Genomic DNA, 18,318 nt, shown 5'->3' with positions numbered 1-18,318 from the left:
CCGTTTTTACATCTTTTCTCTTCTTTAAACGCACTCCGTTGTCAATTCCATCCTCATTAAAATACCATTAAAATTGTGCAGGTAGTTTATAGATGCCTGTGGCTTCTGCCAAACAAAACCATGGACGCCAACACATATTTGAGAGTCTTGCTGAGTTCTCTGCGATTTAATTGGCAATACAGGAGTTGGTAATAAATAGGATTATATTATTATTTTAATTATTATTATTGTACATTTTGTTGTTATTTCTTTAACCAGAATGGCTGGGAAAGTTGGCATGGTGCACTATTAGCAGATGAGGATGGTGCCATGCTAGCAGATTCAAGCCAAAATCACTAGCTCTGTTGCAAACCCTAGAGAGCTGCCTCAGTATCTGCTGTCTACATAGTTACCTTCTAATTTAGCATGCTAATCTAAATGGAACCTCATAAGTGACAGATTTGGTTGGTGTTAGCATGTTCCTAAGCTAACAACACAATACTAATGTCTAAAATTAGGTTTTATTTCATTTTTACACCTTCACTTAAGTGTGCTATTTAGTTTTGTTTTTAGGAACTTTAGACTCAAGACATTTGGATAAAAGTTAGAAAATCTCTAATTAAAAATTGTATTCTACTTAAAATTATTTTTATATATATGTTAGCATACTGAATTTTTAAACAGACACAAGAAAACATAGTTGACAAACTTTCAGAACAAACTATGATGCCTATCTAGTTAGAAAGTGCACTAAGTTTTGGAATAGAGATACTGTGTGAGCACTTAAATCTGTGTGTGTGTGTGTGTGTGTGTGTGAGAGAGAGAGAGAGAGAGAGAGAGAGCAGTCCTTCCGTGCATGCTGATAATACACTTGGCCGTCTGTGGTGTTAGCCGGCTTTTCATCAGCATGATTGATGGTGTGCCGACCTGGATCTCAAGCGGTTATGATCATATCTTTTCGCCGCCAACCTCATTGACATCTCTTTACAAGCCCGTTATCTTCCATTCTTGCTTTAATGACGCCTCGCAGAACGACCACACGTTCATCGCCCTGGTCCCCGGTGGAGTGGGCCGGGATTATGCCGTCAATACGAGGGCCAGATTAAGTGGTAATGTGAGATTAACGCATGGCACGAATTTATTAAATGGGATTAACACTGACATTTCATCCCAGTGGGACACCTCTGACATTTACAATCATGCTCATTTATGCGCTCATCCAGAGAGATGACAAAACGGTTACCAAGGTGGCCGTGTGTCACCCCATGAACCAGCGAGATCTTATGAAGACTGCATTAACACAATATATTGTATATATATATATATATATATATATATATATATATATATATATATATATATATATATATATATATATATATATATTTTTTTTTTTTTTTTTTTTAGCTTTTAAGAGAAACACTAAATATAGAATACAGTCAGGTTGACAAGAGCATGGAAAGAAAATGGTTATGAGTAATGAGCTGTTTATGTAAGCCACAGAAACGTCCTAATAACCTAATCACAACATTTCCATCCATGTTTTAGGGTTTTGGTGTGGTATGGGAAAAAGAGGTTCGAAACGAGTGTTAACTGGAGAAAATGAAAGGAAAGTAGACTAAATTAGTAAACGAGGTGATGTGTAGAAAGGGCAGAAGTGCAAGGGTTTGACTCTGGTGGAGTGGGAACCATTAGGACTTGATTGTTTCTAATTATAACCACTAGTCATTTTCTTCAATTACATGACACATCAGTCAAACTGGGAGAATAAGTTTGCATTCATATATGTGTGTGTGTTAGGGATGATGCTTTTATAATTATTATTATATATACAGTGTCCTCAACGATGTTAAGCTGCTACCAGATAGTTTTGTGATGTTTTGGCAAACAGCATTACAGTGACATTAAAGGAAAGATTAATTTTTTTTTTATTTTTTATTTGCAACTATCCCTTTACAATAAGTCTTTGTCTCTTTAAATAAGGCCTGAGTGTGTAAACATCGTTCGCAATCAAAATGAATGAGAATATTCAACAGGACATAAACTACTTTACGAATTGACCGGTTGCAAACATGTTAGCTATACAGTATATGGTATTATTGGTTAATAATGAAAATTAGGTAGACGGACCAAATCTGTTAGACCACTAAATAAACAATTTATAAAGTCTGAGTCACTAAATACGTCCTATCGCAAATATGTGATGTTAATAAGTTGTGAGAACAGTTTGTTGAACTTGTCGCATTTAGAGGTGAAAACTGAAGCAGGACTTTACAGCACCAGCATGACTGAATACAGACCACTGTGGCAGTTAATGAAATCTTGGCATGTCTGTGGACCTCCTCTCCTTTCGTTCCACAGCTCTCCTGTTACACCGCACAGCTGTGGAGTATGTGTGTATATGTGTGTGTGTGTGTGTGTGTTCTCGTCCATTTCAACAAACTCGTATTGCTCAAGTGCTTTATTTCCAGTATGGATGAATCTTTCTTATACAATGTTCTCACGCACATACATAGTGAAAAATCTCAAATTTAACTACCTCTCATTTCATTCTACTAGTCAGCAATGAGAGCAAATTGAGACTTTTTTGCTTTGAATTTTTATTGGCAAAAAAGATCTCCATAATCGCCCATGTGTCTAAGGGTCCCACATTGGGTCTACAATATATCCCCCATGTACTTCCCATAATAAGATATTAAATCATTAAATCCAGCCCACAAATTGACTGCATTTCCTTTGGCCTTTAATGTTATGAACAGAAATTCTCAATTGTACAAATTGTATGCTAACTGTATGCTACAAACTGTAAATGGTTTAAATTTGTGATTGTAAAAAATAAAAGGTTTAATATTCTCATTAAAAATATAAAAAAAAAAAATTTTGCTTTATTTTACAAAAATATCTATTAAGATTATTAGCAACAAATATAGATTTTCACTAGGTTAACTATACCAATCATTCTCATGGGGAATTTTATGAGATACTAAGTTTATACTTAATTGAACATAACTATGCTCTGTGAAATTTCTTGGGCAATGAAAGAACGAGCTTCGAGTAATCAGATTTATTGAGTTGTACTGTTGGTGGCTAGTGCATACATTCGAGGAGAATTAGGACAGTAAATGTAGTACTCAAACTGTGCTAAGCTAACGGCAGCTCCCAAAGGCTCAGCTTCTTTATAAGTACACACACACACACACACACACACACACACACACACACACACTTCATCTAGGGTAGACACTCGAGGCTGCTCAACTCACTGTCATTGATAGTCAGAAAAAAGAGGTCAAAACAAGATGTATTGCATATGGTGGGTCTGTACATATGTTTTACGTGTTTTTCCACAGCAGCATAAGAATTGGTATGTTATTCTGCCAGGTCATTATTTGGCAGAGACTCTTTTTGGCAGGAGCAGTGTTTGGTAGAATACCAGCTTTGTGCCATCAGGTGATACACTGTTGTGTGTGTGTGTGTTTGTGCCAAAGCATCTAGAACAGCTGCTGGGGCACATCTGTCTACCAAGCAACACATTCAGACACACACAGTTCTGCACTGTATGGCGAACCCATTTCCTGTCATCCAATGCTCTGTTAGGGGCCTTTCACACAGGGTAGGTTCTTGTGGTCCTTCTGTGCTATATTTTAATTGTTGATCTGAGGAAGCATGCGCTAGACAGGCGTCTCAGAACCTTGCGACGCACCACACTGTGTCTTGCACCATGACTACTGTGGTTTTAATATGCCATGTCAACTTTCATCTCGAGCCCCCTGAATTCTTTTCCATTGTGCTGTGTTGTGTCTAGCTACTTTGAATGTAAGAATGCGTACTGTGTTCCCTCAACACTGCTTGAATAAACTCGTAACCCTAATTTGCTGCATAACCTAGACACCTAGACATGAATGATGCCTTAAATCATGCAGCTTTTAGAAAGGTGTGCAATAATTTTTGCAGCGATCCTATTTATATTTGGCAAGTGAAACAGACAAAAATTCCTAAAAACTTCATAGGGACTTTTGGGGTGGCTCTTTTGATATTGTCTTGTATATAACCAACAAACAACCATCATACAAAACATCTGAGCAACTACCTGAACACCCAAGAAACTAATCAGAGTTACCCAAGCAACCAGCCGAACTGACAGTAAACCGATTCCCTGTTCCCCGCTCTGTGCTGTTGCACTACTTCCACCAACTAAACAAAATACATTTTTTATTACTCACTAGGACGTGTGTAGACACAAATGTCAGAACACTCTAGCAACCACTTAGAAACACACTAGAGGCTGCATATTAATGCACAAAAAAATGGAGCAACTACATTAAACACCCTACACTCTCAGAAAAAAAAGTGCAAAAATTGTACCTTTAGGGGCACAACAGCATGTTACTTGGGAACCACCTTGCAACTCCCTAGCAACAAATCAGAACTCTCCAGGCACCACGTAGCAACAATCTAAAAGAACTTAAAACACACTAGTACCCAATGCCCTAAAAACAAATCAGGACACCCAACAGCTACGTGGAACAGCCAAACAACACCTTAAAACAATTTAGCAATTCTCTAGAGAGTAGAATACTCTATTATTCACCTAGAAACATGGTAGCAACTGCAACCACTACTCAGAACAGCCAACCAAGAACCCTAGCAAGAATACTACAGCCTGACTACTTCAGCAACTGCTTAGCAATGTACTAAAACCAGAACACATTAGTAACCACCTAGGAATGATTTAGCAATCACTTGAAGCCCAATGTCTCAGAAACCCAGACACCACTTAACAGCACTAGCCTAGCAACCACTTAAAAACACCCCAGCAACTAATGAACTAAATCCCACTCAGAACACACCGACAGCTGCTCAGAACAGACAAACAATTACCTTAAAATACTTTAGCAACCAGTCAGAATACTTTTGGAACCACATGGCATCACACTATAAACTACTCAGAAAACCAGACAACCGCAGAAAACCCCAGGACAATGACACTCTGTAGCAACCAAATAACAAAATCAGGGCGATCACCTATAACACTCCACATAGCAACATGCTAAAAATCACTCAGAACACCTTAGCTAATGCATAGCAACACCCTGGCAACCACCTACAATTTCCTAGCATTGTGAAACCATCTGTTGCATGGGCTAGCACCTTTAATTTAAATATCATAATCAAAATTAGGTTGGTATGTGGGTCTGTCTCTCTCTTTCTCTCTCTGGAGAGATGAACTGATATTGTAGCCAGTTTCTCATTAGCCATGTGTCCTGGGACAGTTTGAATTTATGTATGCCAGGCTCATAAATCAGCTGAGACGACTGTTCTTTAGCGTGTGTGTGAGAGAGAGAGAGTGTGTTATTTCTCTTACAGTTCTTTATAAGGTGTACGTCTTCATTTGTAGGTGGTACACTTACTGCATTTGTTTATGGATTTTTAGCAACAGATTTTAATAGCACATAATGGCTCATAAATCGAGATCTGTGAGGGCTTGTGGGTAATGGAGCTTATGAGAAAAGGAAGGGTGTGGATGATTTATGAATGGTGTCGTCTAATCTGTTGCTTAAGGTTATGTAACCCGCTGTATAACTCTGATGTGTGTTAGATGGATAGGGTCTAGGCTTAGAACAGTAAATTTACCCTTTGAGCGATTCTTGTCAAATGAAGCCTAGCATTGAACTTCCTAGACACGTTTGTTGTCTGTCCCCTTTCTTTCTTTTTTTTTTTTTCTTGCCCACTCTCAGACAAACAAATAAAATGAGTAAAGCATGGGAAAAGAATAGGGGTTTAGTCTCTTGGCAGTGATGGACGATGCTGTCTTAAATGTCTGCGTAATCGGAACAGCGAAACAGTCATCATATTATACCAAAGCCTTCAGAGTGGCTGATTATATGGTAGATTTCTTTTGTCTCTTTTACGGTTATCATGTGTAAATTTCCATTTTCACCACCCTAATTGGACCCATTCCAATCACTTCCAGCAAGCGAGTCTGGGTAGAAAAAAATGATTCTGCACTCATTCAAACAAGGGATCTCTAATGTCAGAAGCCAGAGTGATACAAACAGGGTAAAAGATTTTAGTCTCATTCAAATATATGCAACGTCTCGTTGTATTTTGAGTATGAAATATTGGGAGAACTTATTGGGAGAGACAGAGTTTAAATCCTGTCAGAAGAGATGAAGGTAAAGTCGTGGGTCAATGACTTCCTTCCTCCCAAGAGGTTAAACGAGTCTCTCTTGAGTGTCATTCACCCAGAAAGAGTATCAGCTTCGGTCTACCTAACTTAAATCAGACAGACATAACAACCTGAGGCTCGACTGAACACAAAACACACTTCAAAGACCCCAGAACAGTGTTTAAGCAGTCTTCAAGTTCACCAACAAGATGTCCAGGTTCGTTCAGTTTGCTCCAATTGGAGTTGCCATGTTCCTGCGTTTAGTTCCCAAAAGAGATGTCCCAGTTGAGTAGTTCCCAATCCTGATCCTGGAGAACCCCCAACACTGCACATTTTAGATGTCAAACACACCTGATTCAACCCATCATCTCATTAGTAAAGACTCCCAAGACCTGAAATATCCCTGCATTGCATTCGGAAGGGCTCATCCCTATGCCATGATCCCTTCAAAGGGTTTACAAAAGGTTGAAGGAAGTTCATCACATGCCCACAAGTAGGCGCTGTCATCATGCAGAGAATTTGTGCAAAGGATCATGGGAGCCCGAAAGTGTCCATCAGTTGTACCCTTCAAAATCCTTCATTCCGAAGGGCCATTTGAAGTGTCCAGTTTTGAGCACTTCGGTTTGGAACAACCCTTCACTATGGCGTCCATAATTGTTCACTCCAAAGTGCCCTTGGAGGGCGATATATCCTATTTGGAATGCACCGTGTGTGTGTGTGTGTGTGTGTGTGTACTGTATGTGTATGTCAGATTAGAGAGACTTCAAAAACTTGCATTGTTGGGGGTTCACCAGGACCAGGTTTGGAAACCATTGTCCCTGTCCATTCCATTTGTCCACTAACCATAAAGCTTGGACATTCATTTCAGTACTTTCACGAACATTCAGAGACTCAAAGTGAAGTGAAAATGGATGGTTCAGAAGGTCCAACAAAATGCTCCTTCACTCTCTGCACATAAATGATTTTGCTGACTTCAGTGAATGAAAAATGTGTAAGTCAGTGGAAGTGAACAAGATTGATTTGTACGTCATTGATGTGTTCAGAAACACAACTGCAAGGTGTGCAATTATGGCTTATAAAAAAAAAAAAAAAAAACGAAACAACTTTATCTTTAGTTATTTTAACATAATTTTTTTATCATGTAAATATGTGATTAATGTTTTCCATTTTTACTGCATCATTCTGGTTTCCCCCGTCCACTTGCAAATCTCATTGTGCTCTACATAATTGTATATTAAATATTCATATTCAAAAAGGGTGTAACTGTATCTTGCATAATTAAGTGATGAGTGATCGCTTACACTGGAAAATGTAAGAAAATCACAAGAAAACCAATGAGAACCTGTTCTGATCAATGATAGTGTCTACACTGGTTGCAATATGACAAGACACCCACAGTAAACTGATGCCGCAATATATTTCTGATATAATCAATGTACTTGCGCTACTTCCGACAATGGTACAAATAGATTTGGAACTTTTACACTTTACTTTCTCATGTGTTTAGTGTAGATGTGGTGTACATACTATGTACCCTAGACATGGTGTTTCTCATAAAAATGAGTTTGCAGCAGGTTTCAGGACATTTTTTCATTCATGAAGTGATTTTTTTTCTTGCATTATGCAATGTAGCCCCGCCCACATCAAAATATCAGTGGTCCAAAACCTTACATATCTGAAACATTAAATGCATTCTGATTGGATGTCATATTTGTGTGCAAATTACTTTTCAGTGGAAACTGGAAACAACGTCTGTTTAGCACACAGTGTTACAAAAACATTGACATTTAAAAAAGAAATTCTCTTTATCTAGAAAAAATTATCTTATTCTGGGAAGACAGAATTTTAGTGACTGCTGTCTGTTGTAGTCTAATCTGGAATGCTCCATCTGTCTAAACTAGAGAATTATCACTCAAAAACACGATGAATTTCTCAAGCAAGGATATGAGTGTGTTAGTGTGAGAGACGGATATGTAGAGAAGTAAAGCGCAGAATGAGTGAAAAAGAGACGCTTACACACAGATGGTGGGCTGTTGGAGAAAAAGAGATAATGATTACAGATGAGAGGAGATGGAAACTGCACAGTTAGAAAGAAAAAAATGATAGATAGAGACAGAGAAGGAGGGGAGATGTTTCATTTCCATCTACCACCTTCCATTTTTTTTAATAAGGTGATTTGCTGTTGGAAACTAGCGGAATATTAAAGGAGCAAAGTGTTTTCAGACAAGTATTTCACAATCTAGATACCAAATTGTAAGGTTTATTGTATTTATTCTATTGTTTAGGTAGAAGTTCTGCATGGACCCCCTCATTTCTGCTGAACAGTGAGCATAATTTTGTTTCTGGCTATAAGTTCTATTACAAAACCTAGTGAGCTGGAGCTTTTGAGTAGAGAGCTTTTTAAGGTATCAGTTTCAACAAGAGAGCTATTACAAAAGTTAAGCAGTAAAAATGTACTTTTTTTCTACCATGTAAAGGTGCTGGTCATATAATTAGAATATCATCAAAAAGTTTTTAAAATGTATTAAAATTTATTTCACTAATTCCATTCAAAAAGTGAAACTTCAAAAACCACTACGCACAGATGCAAGACATGGGTTTCAGCTGTCGCATTCCTTGTGTCAAGGCACTTTTGAACAACAAACAGCGTCAGAAGCGTCTCGCTTCAAAAAGGACTGGACTGCTGCTGAGTGGTCCAAAGTTATGTCCTCTGATGAAAGTCAATTTTGCTCCTGACCTTAACCTATGGGGTATTGTGAAGAGGAAGATGCGATATGCCAGACCCAATAATGCAGAAGAGCTGAAGGCCACTATCAGAGCAACCTGGGCTCTCATAACACCTGAGCAGTGCCACAGACTGATCGACTCCATGCCACGCCGCATTGCTGCAGTAATTCAGGCAAAAGGAGACCCATATAATTAGACCAGAAATTTTAAATATACTGATATTTTCTCCAATAAAGAAAAAAAAAATAATATTTTATATAATTTTATATCAACTAATATAGCACTGAATCGCCACATCTGTTGGTGCAGTCTGCACTTTTATAACACATTCAGCCTTGGTGCTCTGGTGGCTAATGCAGGCTTATGTCCAGCCTGTTGCATTTTTTGATCCTATTTATCTCTACCAAGTAATTTCCTGTTACTGTATACTGTAAATTTATAATACAGGACAGAAAGGCCCCATAAAATAAAATCATGAAAATAGATGTCAGTTCAGAGTGGAACAGAAGCCTTCTAGTGATGGCTCATTCCTGAATGATTTGTTCATTTTTAACAAATCTTTAATATGACTCGTGAATGACGAGTTTCTCATCACCTTTTACGTGTATGCATGTGTTTGAGGGGGCAATATAAGATAGAAAGAAAGATGTTTGTGTGTGCAAACTCATCTGGGTTAAGGCCTTGCATAATTCATCCCAGTCAGGCTCAATGCTAAGGTATATACAGCAGAAACCGTGGACAGACCTCTCACTGTTTGGCTCTTTGAAATGGAAAGTAACCTCCAGCCCACCTTTGCTCTGATCACCAGAGCCGGCATATGCTAGCCCTCTGCATCCCTCTCATTTGGGCCGGAAATAAAAGAATAATTCACCATTAATAAGTGCATAGCAGGCGTCCTGTTATTCGACAGAACTGATGGCAGCTGTTATCAAACACTGCCCGTTTCACCGGAAGCTTTCAGATTCATGACCGCACACCTCCTTCCCATTGTCTGCCAATTTATTAACATGAGGTGGGAAGCACAGTCTCTTTCTTCGTACACACACATATACACAGCAGGAGCTCAGCGGTAGGAGAAATGGAGGGATTAAAAAAGCCCCCCAAAAAAGAAAAAAAAGGGCTGTTTGGTGGTAGCAAGAGTGGGGAGTTAATTTTGATCACCTGAGCTCAGGAGCCATGTTGTACGAGGGCCGAAATTAGCCGTGGAGAATTGGCCGCAATTGATTTGCTCTTTGAATACAGAAAATCTGCCTTTTCACACCAGGTTTATTTATTTATTTATTTTATTTTTTTCATTTAAATGGTACTGGGTTTTTATTTTTACTATTTATTTATTTTTTATTACTTTTTTATTTCAGTTTATTTATTCCCATTATTTTCATTGTTATTTAAGTATTAAAATGCTCATTAATTTATGGAATTTTTATTATTGTAATGTTTTTTTTTTTTTATCTTTCTTTTTTTTATGTTCAGGAAGTATTCTTCCATTTACCATTTGAACCCATTCTTATATTTCCTGGAAATCAAATGAAGGATATATCTGTATACTTAAAGTGTAGAACCATTTGCCTCTGTCAGCGTAATATGTAAATTATGATTCATAGAGGAACCGGTTGCTAATGAAGTGCTGTATTAGCCATTTGTAATCGTCAGCGGGGATGAATTTGAGGGGTTTTTTTTGTTTGTTTTTTTTTTTCGTGAAATATGTCAAGAGGAGGCTGAAAGAGGTGCTCACAATGTACCATCCCTCCTCTGTGTCTTTCTATCCATTTTTTCATCTCCACTTCTCTTGGGCTCAGTGGCTTGTGACGTTCCATATGTCCATCTGCTTCTCCTCACAGAGAGAGAGAGAGAGAGAGAGAGAGCGAGAGACATTAGTACAGGCACCTCTCGCCTCGTACATTCAGCATTCATGTTTTCCCAAAAGCCGAATGTTCTGAAATGACAGGAGAATAGAAAGATGGGAAAGAGAGAGAGGGTGTGGATGATTGGACGGGTGAGAGAAAGACGGATAGATGGGGGTGTAATGTGTGTGTGTGTGTGTGTGTAATATAGACAGCAGTGAAGTAAATGTTATCTTACAGACGTTGAATGCACCTGCAGCCAAAGCCATGCATGAAAGCCCCCTACAGAAATAAACACATACACTTGAATACTATCACACACATACATTCTCATGACAGCTGTACTATCACAAACCAAGGAGATACACAAGCATATACACACATGCACCTGTGCATATTTGATCACAATTAAAGATACGGATAGATGCAATATCAGTAGTTTCCTTGTATCATATTGATGTTGTATCAAGTATCAATCCTATAAATAATATTTGCACAGAATATCATAATTATTAACAGAAATGTCTTCTGTTTTTCATTAAATATAATGATAAATTGCTACAATTTGGTCTATAGACCAAATTATTTTATTTTATTTTAATTTATTTATAGCCATGTGCACGAGTTTAAGTGAAATTTGGAAGTTTTATTGTAGCTCAAATGACAGAATATGACATTAGATAACATAAAGGTCATGGGTTCAATTCCCAGAAAATGTCAAAAGAATACCTTGAATGCAGTGAGCTGATTTGAACTGCCAAATGCATAAATGTAATTGTACAATACTAAACAAAAATGGTTGTGTATGTAACTTTAACTGAGCTAATGAATTGTCTCTTTTGTTTCTCACAGGCAGGACGCAAGTGATCTGACTGGAACTATACAGAGGTAAGACTGTCTCTCTCTGTTTTTCTTTCTTTGGCAATTATTTCTACTGAGTTCTGGCTATTGAAGTAGTGTGTTGACTGCTATACAAATTTTTCTGTTTCACACACGTCTCTATTGTTTTAACTGAGACCATGGTTTGATCGCTAGTTTGCGCACCTTTAAAACCTTGGTGAACTGCCAGCCTAGACAATATTTAAGCCATCTTAGGTTTACTTCTGACTTCCATTCCATGAGTTTGGTGAAAAATTTCAATCCTTTCATAGAGAAGACAATCCCAGAATGCACTGCAATAAACTCAAATACATGACAGATAATGTTGTTCCACACTGGAAACGTATCAGTAAAGTTACATCTAATTATAAATGGGCCATTTTGCCTAAAATTTGAATATTTTCAGAGTTTTTATGCTCATTCGAGTATCATGTTGTTAGCTTAGCAAATCAATCAAATTCAAATCATTATGAGGTTCCATTTTTGATTACGAGAGGAGAGCAAGATGACAGGGAAAGGAGAGGGAGAGAAATAAAAGAGGAAAAGGTGTTCTCAGAGAGTCAAGGGTGCAGAGTTGAGGCTGGTAAAGATCTGTGACTGAGGGCCATTAAACCCAGCCCCACGGCAATGAGACGACACATCGAAAGAGTGAGAGAGAGCGGCTGAGAGTTTTTTGATAAACTGCTGATCCTGAAATAGCTACACCTATTTTTCATCGGGAATTCTGTTAAGAATAAATTGTCACGTCTCATCTGGAGAGGAGCTTTCTTCCTCAGGGCAGCACACAGAAACTCAAAGCCACTGCAAGAGTTCGCCACCCTCTCTGTCGTTACAGCGGTGCACTGTGGGTTACCGCCGGCAACCGGCTGATTGACAGACAGCCTGCGAGTTTTCAAGGGCACTCGCGAAAAGGAAAAAATATGTCACCCTGGGAAAATGCTGTGGACGTTACAGTAAAATGAATGAATATGACATGACAAAGTACTAAATATAAAGGAAATTTTTTTCTCAAAAGTCAACAACTGGCTAGAAGTTAAAGGGATATTTCATCCAGAAATGAAAATTCTGTCATCATTTACACATCCTCATGTTGTTCCAAATCTGTATGAAATTCTTTCTTCTGCTGAACACAGAAGTTGGAATCAAAAAGAGATATTTTGAAGAAATGTTGGTAACCAAAGTTGATGGTAGCCATTGAATTTTACCAAAAAAAAAATTAAAAATAAAATGTTCGGTTACCAACATTGTTCAGAATATCTTCTTTTATGTCTAAAGGCTGGAAAATAAAGTTCCGAACAGCTTGAGGGTGATAACTGAACTTCCTTTTTTTGGGTGAACTATCTCTATAAGTACAGCCCTCATATAAATGTTTGCATTAGTGTCAAAATAAAATATGCTGTCTGTCTTGACTCCATTGGCAACCCCACTTAACAGTTATGCATGGCTCCTAGAAAATTGTGTGTGTGTGTGTGTGTGGTTTATTAAAAGGAGATTGATCATCAAGATCTGTTATTTTCAGGAACACATTGATGTAATGGACATCATATGTTCTTCCAGTGCACATATGGCTTTAATCAGCCAAAAATTGTAATATTGTTGATCAAATCCCCCAGCTTCTTGTGCACCACACCCAGAATTACCTCAGCGTTCATTTGCACTCCAAAAGTTGTGTGCATCTGATTGTGTGTGTTCACAGCAATTTTACTGTGACTTTGTGCATACTAAGTGCAAAAGAACACGAGTGAAATTCACAAGAATAACAAAACACCTCAGGAGCGAGAGGAAATGAACTAGAGATAGAGAGCAGTGGAAAGGGGTTTGTTATTGGGGTATTAGCGAGAATTATTAGGTGAAAAAAATACTTTTGTTTGTGTGTAATTGTACAACCAGAGAAAATACTTCATGAAAGTATGGTAATGCAGATGCGAAGCTTGGGCGAATATGTTATTGCGTTATTTTAATCCTGTACTGCCTCAGAATCTCAGACGGCAGTTGACCTGAAAGAGCAAACTTAAAGTAAATACATATGCTGTAGCACCCCTTGTGGTAAAGCTGAGAATGCAGTGCATTCCTGCGTCGGGTTATGAATAACACTCATTCGAACTTGCGTAATTAGACACGTTTATGTTCACGTATGTGTGTAAAGTATGTTTCGGGCCTAAGGGGAAAATTCCTCCCAGAGGAAAATTTTACTGTGCAGACTTTGAGAACAAGGTGCAATCTATAATAAGCCTCATTTACATATAAAGGAGGTGAATTGGTGCTGAAAAAGAAAGACAATGACTTAAATTCCCATGGCGCAGTGCCATACTAGTCTTGAGAGACTTGAGGTAGAATTCTCCATTTGTGTGTGTGTGTGTGTGTGTGTACACACACACACACACACACACAAACATACACAAATGGAGACTTCTAATTATTAATATTAATATATTTAATATTATATTTAGATAAAAAAATACAAATAGAAAAAAATAATAGTGCTTCATATCTGGAGTCTAAATATTATATATTGAATAAAGTTGCATGTTGAATAAAGAAAACAAAGTTACTATAAAATGTATTATGTATTATTACAATGTATAATATCACAATTATGAATATTAATATATTTATTATTATATTTAGTTATTGTTGAAATCCACTGTAGAAAAATAAAATAAAATAATGCTTTATAAATGGCTATAATTGAAACATATTATTATATGATAAATATTAAAATAAATAAATATAAAGTTTAATTATCTCTATTATCAATAAGATTCGAAAAAGTTTTTAGTCTGTCCTGTGGGCTAATACAGTTGTCAGCTTAGATGCAGAGATCCTCTAATCTGTCTTTAAATGTTTTTTTTTTTCAACATCCATGCCATAACAAAAAGAAAGGAAGTGGAAGAAAGGATGGCATAAAAGAACGTGTAACTGTGTAATTAGCTCCTCTGTGTAGTCACTGATTTCCTCATGCCGAATGACTGACTGCCTCATAGCAAGCTGCATCAAAACCACTTCTTCTCTTTTTTCACTCCCTTTTTTCCGGTACCGGGGGTTTTAACAACAGTGGGGGGCCGAGATGAAGTGGGGGTGGTGGAATCGGTTGTCAGCTAATTGCATCTCTCGGTGGCGATTATGTTCTCATAGAGAAAACAACCGATAATTATGGGAGCCGGGATGGCAGTGCAAGAGAGCGGTTACCGAACCGTCATGGCGGCCGTGTGGGACCCGGCCTCATTATCACCACGGAGACTGACCCGCCCCCTTCACCCCAGCAACCGCTCTAATTACCATCCAACCAGACCTGTCAATCAACACTATTTATAATCCACTCTGAGAGAGGAAGGGAAAAGAGCGAGAGAAAGAAACATTATGAAAAAGTCCCTTGGTATTACACGTATAAACCTTTAACGTTTATGAAAAGTATTCAGGTTCGTCCCTTGTGTTGATGTGTTCTGTGAATGTCAATAAGCCTGTTTTCTCTCTTGTCCTTTTTTTCTGTAGATTGATTATTAGACCGCTCTTCTGAGAACCTTTAAAAAAAATCACATTGTAACAGATCACTGAAAGTAAATTGTACTGAGTAGACTGATGGCCTCAGTCAGGCTTAATTTGATGCGGATGAAAATAGATAGACGCACTGTCATTCTGTCGTTTACCTTGGCATCGTTCGTTCGTTTTTTTTTTTTCAAATATAATTCAGTGGACCAAAAACGTTGAGTATTAAGACAGTACAGCTTATTAAATGGATTGCTTGTCTACCCCTCACTGCAATTTTTTTTCCCCATTTCGTTTCTCATTCCATGGAAGTCCGACCATAGAACAACATCTCCTGAATACACTGGAGTGTTGAATAGCTGAGTTGCACAAATATCCGCACCTGTACGATTGCTGGCGGAGAGACTTTAAAGATTCAGAAAAAGCATTTAATTCCTAGAAATAAATGGCAACGAAGCTTGGTGTCGATGACCTGGAGTTACCGTATTTTTCGGACTATAAGTCACACCGAAGTATAAGTCGCATCTGTCCAAAAATACGTCATGACGAGGAAAAAAAAACATATATAAGTTGCACTGGACTATAATGCCGCGTTTCCACCGAAATTACCCGGAACATTTTTACCAGGAACTTTTTTTCCCAGGAACTTTTTCCCCCCAGACCTGTTGCTTTCTGCGTTTCCACCGCGGTGTAAAGTACCGGGAAGATTAGGCAAATGACTGGTGACGTAGGTCCGCGCACGTTTCTCAATACAAAGTACCGCTGATAAAAAAAAAAAAAAAAAAAAAGTACGCTGATTTTGGACGTGCATCATCGGTAGTTAGTTCAGACTTTGTGCATTCGACTGGGGAGTGTGATGTCTGCAACTACGCAAGTCTGGTAAATCTATAAACAGCAGCGTAACTACATGGTATCAAATACCACTGCCTCCTTTGGTTTTCATTTAAACATAATAACAGCTGCAGAAATGTACTTAGTTCAGAGATATGTGTATATGCAGCCTTTACAATGAAACGAAATATTAGATAAATTTGCCTTTTTTATTTTCATTTTAACATATAGATAAATTGAATACAGACCAGAGAAAACCTGTTAGATTTACCCCGCAGCTGAATTATATTTTATGTTTAACCACTAAAGACACATCAGAGCCAGCGGAAGACATCAGAAGGTCTATCCCAGGAGAGGCTGCTCTCTGTGGATACATGAGGACTGAACTCCCGCTGATCGAGTGGAGCTCACCGTCGCAGAGATCGGCGAAACACATTTTTTAAATAGGCGCTGTCTTTATAAATAAACAACAGATTTGAGTTTTAAACAACTACATTCTCGCCTGAAATACTTTTAAAATTACATTTCATGACACAATAACAGTAATATTTGAAAATGATCCAAATAAATGGTGGTTGAACTCAACCAATGCTGCGTGAACTCAGATGGCTTTGGCTAAAGCAATTTTCCCCTCAGTATATATAAATTAACACGAAATAGGATATTAAATACCACTGCCTCCTTTCGTTTTCATTAAAACAAAATAACAGCTGCAGAAATGTACTTAGTTCAGGGATATGTGTAACGTTATATACAGACATTACAATGAAACGAAATATTATATAAATTTGCCTTTTTTATTTTCATTTTAACATATAGATAAATTGAATACAGACCAGAGAAAACCTGTTAGATTTACCCCGCAGCTGAATTATATTTTATGTTTAACCACTAAAGAGACATCAGAGCCAGCGGCACATATCAGAAGGTCTATCCGAGATGAGGCTGCTCTCTGCGGATACATGAGGACTGAGCTCCCGCTGATCACGTGGAGTTCACCGTCTCAGAGATCGGCGAAACACATTTTTAAATAGGCGCTGTCTATATAAATAAACATCAGATTTGAATTTTAAACAACTACATTCTCGCCTGAAATACTTTTAAAATTACATTTCATGACACAATAATAGTAATATTTTGAAAATGTTGATCCGAATAAATGGTGGTTGAACTCAACCAATGCTGCGTGAACTCAACCAATCAGAATGTTTAGCGCCAAAGTCCCACCCCCGAAAGTTCCTGAACTTTAAAAAAGTACTACCTCGCCAGCAGGGACTTTCTGAGGGGCATTTTTTTACCCGGAACTTTATTTAGTTCCTGGTTCCTGCGGTGTACCAGGCCAAAGTCCCTAGTTCCTGGGTAAAGTTCCTGCGGTGGAAATGCGGCTTAAGTTGCATTTATTGAGAACCAAGAACCAAGAGAAAATATTACCGTCTACAGCCGCAAGAGGGTGCTATATGCTGCTCAGTGTAGACTACAGGAGCACTGAGCAGCATAGAGCGCCCTCTCGCGGCTGTAGACGGTAATGTTTTCTCTTGGTTCTTGGTAAGTTGCACCTGACTATAAGTAGCAGGACCAGCAAAATTATGTAAAAAAGTGTGATTTATAGTCCGGCATGGAAAAAGCAATGTAGAGAAACATCCGAGCCTAGTTTTCAAATGTTCATGACAATAATGAAAGGAAAAAGTAAAGATATAATGTAGCAAGTACCAAATACATGCGTTTCAAATAAATGTTACACCATACTACTGCTGTTGTGATTTCAGTAAGTGAATTTAAAGGGTGTAGACCGACAATAAATGAAATGCCAAACAAATATACAATAATATAGTCATTTGTAAAAAAAAAAAAAAATATATATATATATATATATATATATATATATATATATATATATATATATATATATATATATATATATATATATATAATATTGTGTAAATCTAAATATATAGTAAATAAACATGGCTAAGCAGTTACCAATTCTACATGAATTGCTGAGCCAGATTGTTTCTTGACTTGTGTCTTCATAACCATTGGTATTCCACAGTAACAATTTCACATTTTACAATAGCCGGCTAGTGTTTGTTTTTCACTGAATAGCATTTGTAGTCATCTGAATGAACCACCCGAGGTGAGGCCTTGTGAAAGGTTCGTTAGGCAGCCCTCTGAATGAGCTGCACCACAGCACCCCGTCACCGTTTTTAGAGGGAGGCACCTGGACGAGCTCCACGGTGAGGCCTGGTGTAGGCTGAGTGATATGAGGCGTGAGACCTTGGAGTGCTGCCCTACTGTTGCTCACAATCCTAATACCTCACAGATGTTCTGGATCGAGAAACAGCTGTCTGACATTACGTACGCACACAAAAACGCTAGTGGCCCCCAACAGCCGTTGGAACATTA

The 18,318-nt window shown here is 37.9% G+C and overlaps 1 protein-coding gene across 1 annotated transcript in view; it reads left to right on the top strand.

Moving 5' to 3' along the window:
- The window catches only part of LOC113048230 (CUGBP Elav-like family member 2), a 137,897-nt gene that overhangs the window by 20,234 nt on the left and 99,345 nt on the right, over nt 1-18,318 (top strand). Inside the window, exon 2 of the mRNA XM_026209890.1 lies at nt 11,572-11,607. Within this exon, the coding sequence (XP_026065675.1) occupies nt 11,572-11,607 (36 nt within the window). The remainder of the gene's footprint in view (nt 1-11,571; nt 11,608-18,318) is intronic.

Source organism: Carassius auratus, chromosome 29 (genome assembly GCF_003368295.1).
Source record: "Carassius auratus strain Wakin chromosome 29, ASM336829v1, whole genome shotgun sequence".
Classification (NCBI taxonomy): Eukaryota; Metazoa; Chordata; class Actinopteri; order Cypriniformes; family Cyprinidae; genus Carassius; species Carassius auratus.
This window is presented reverse-complemented; position numbering and strand designations above follow the sequence as displayed.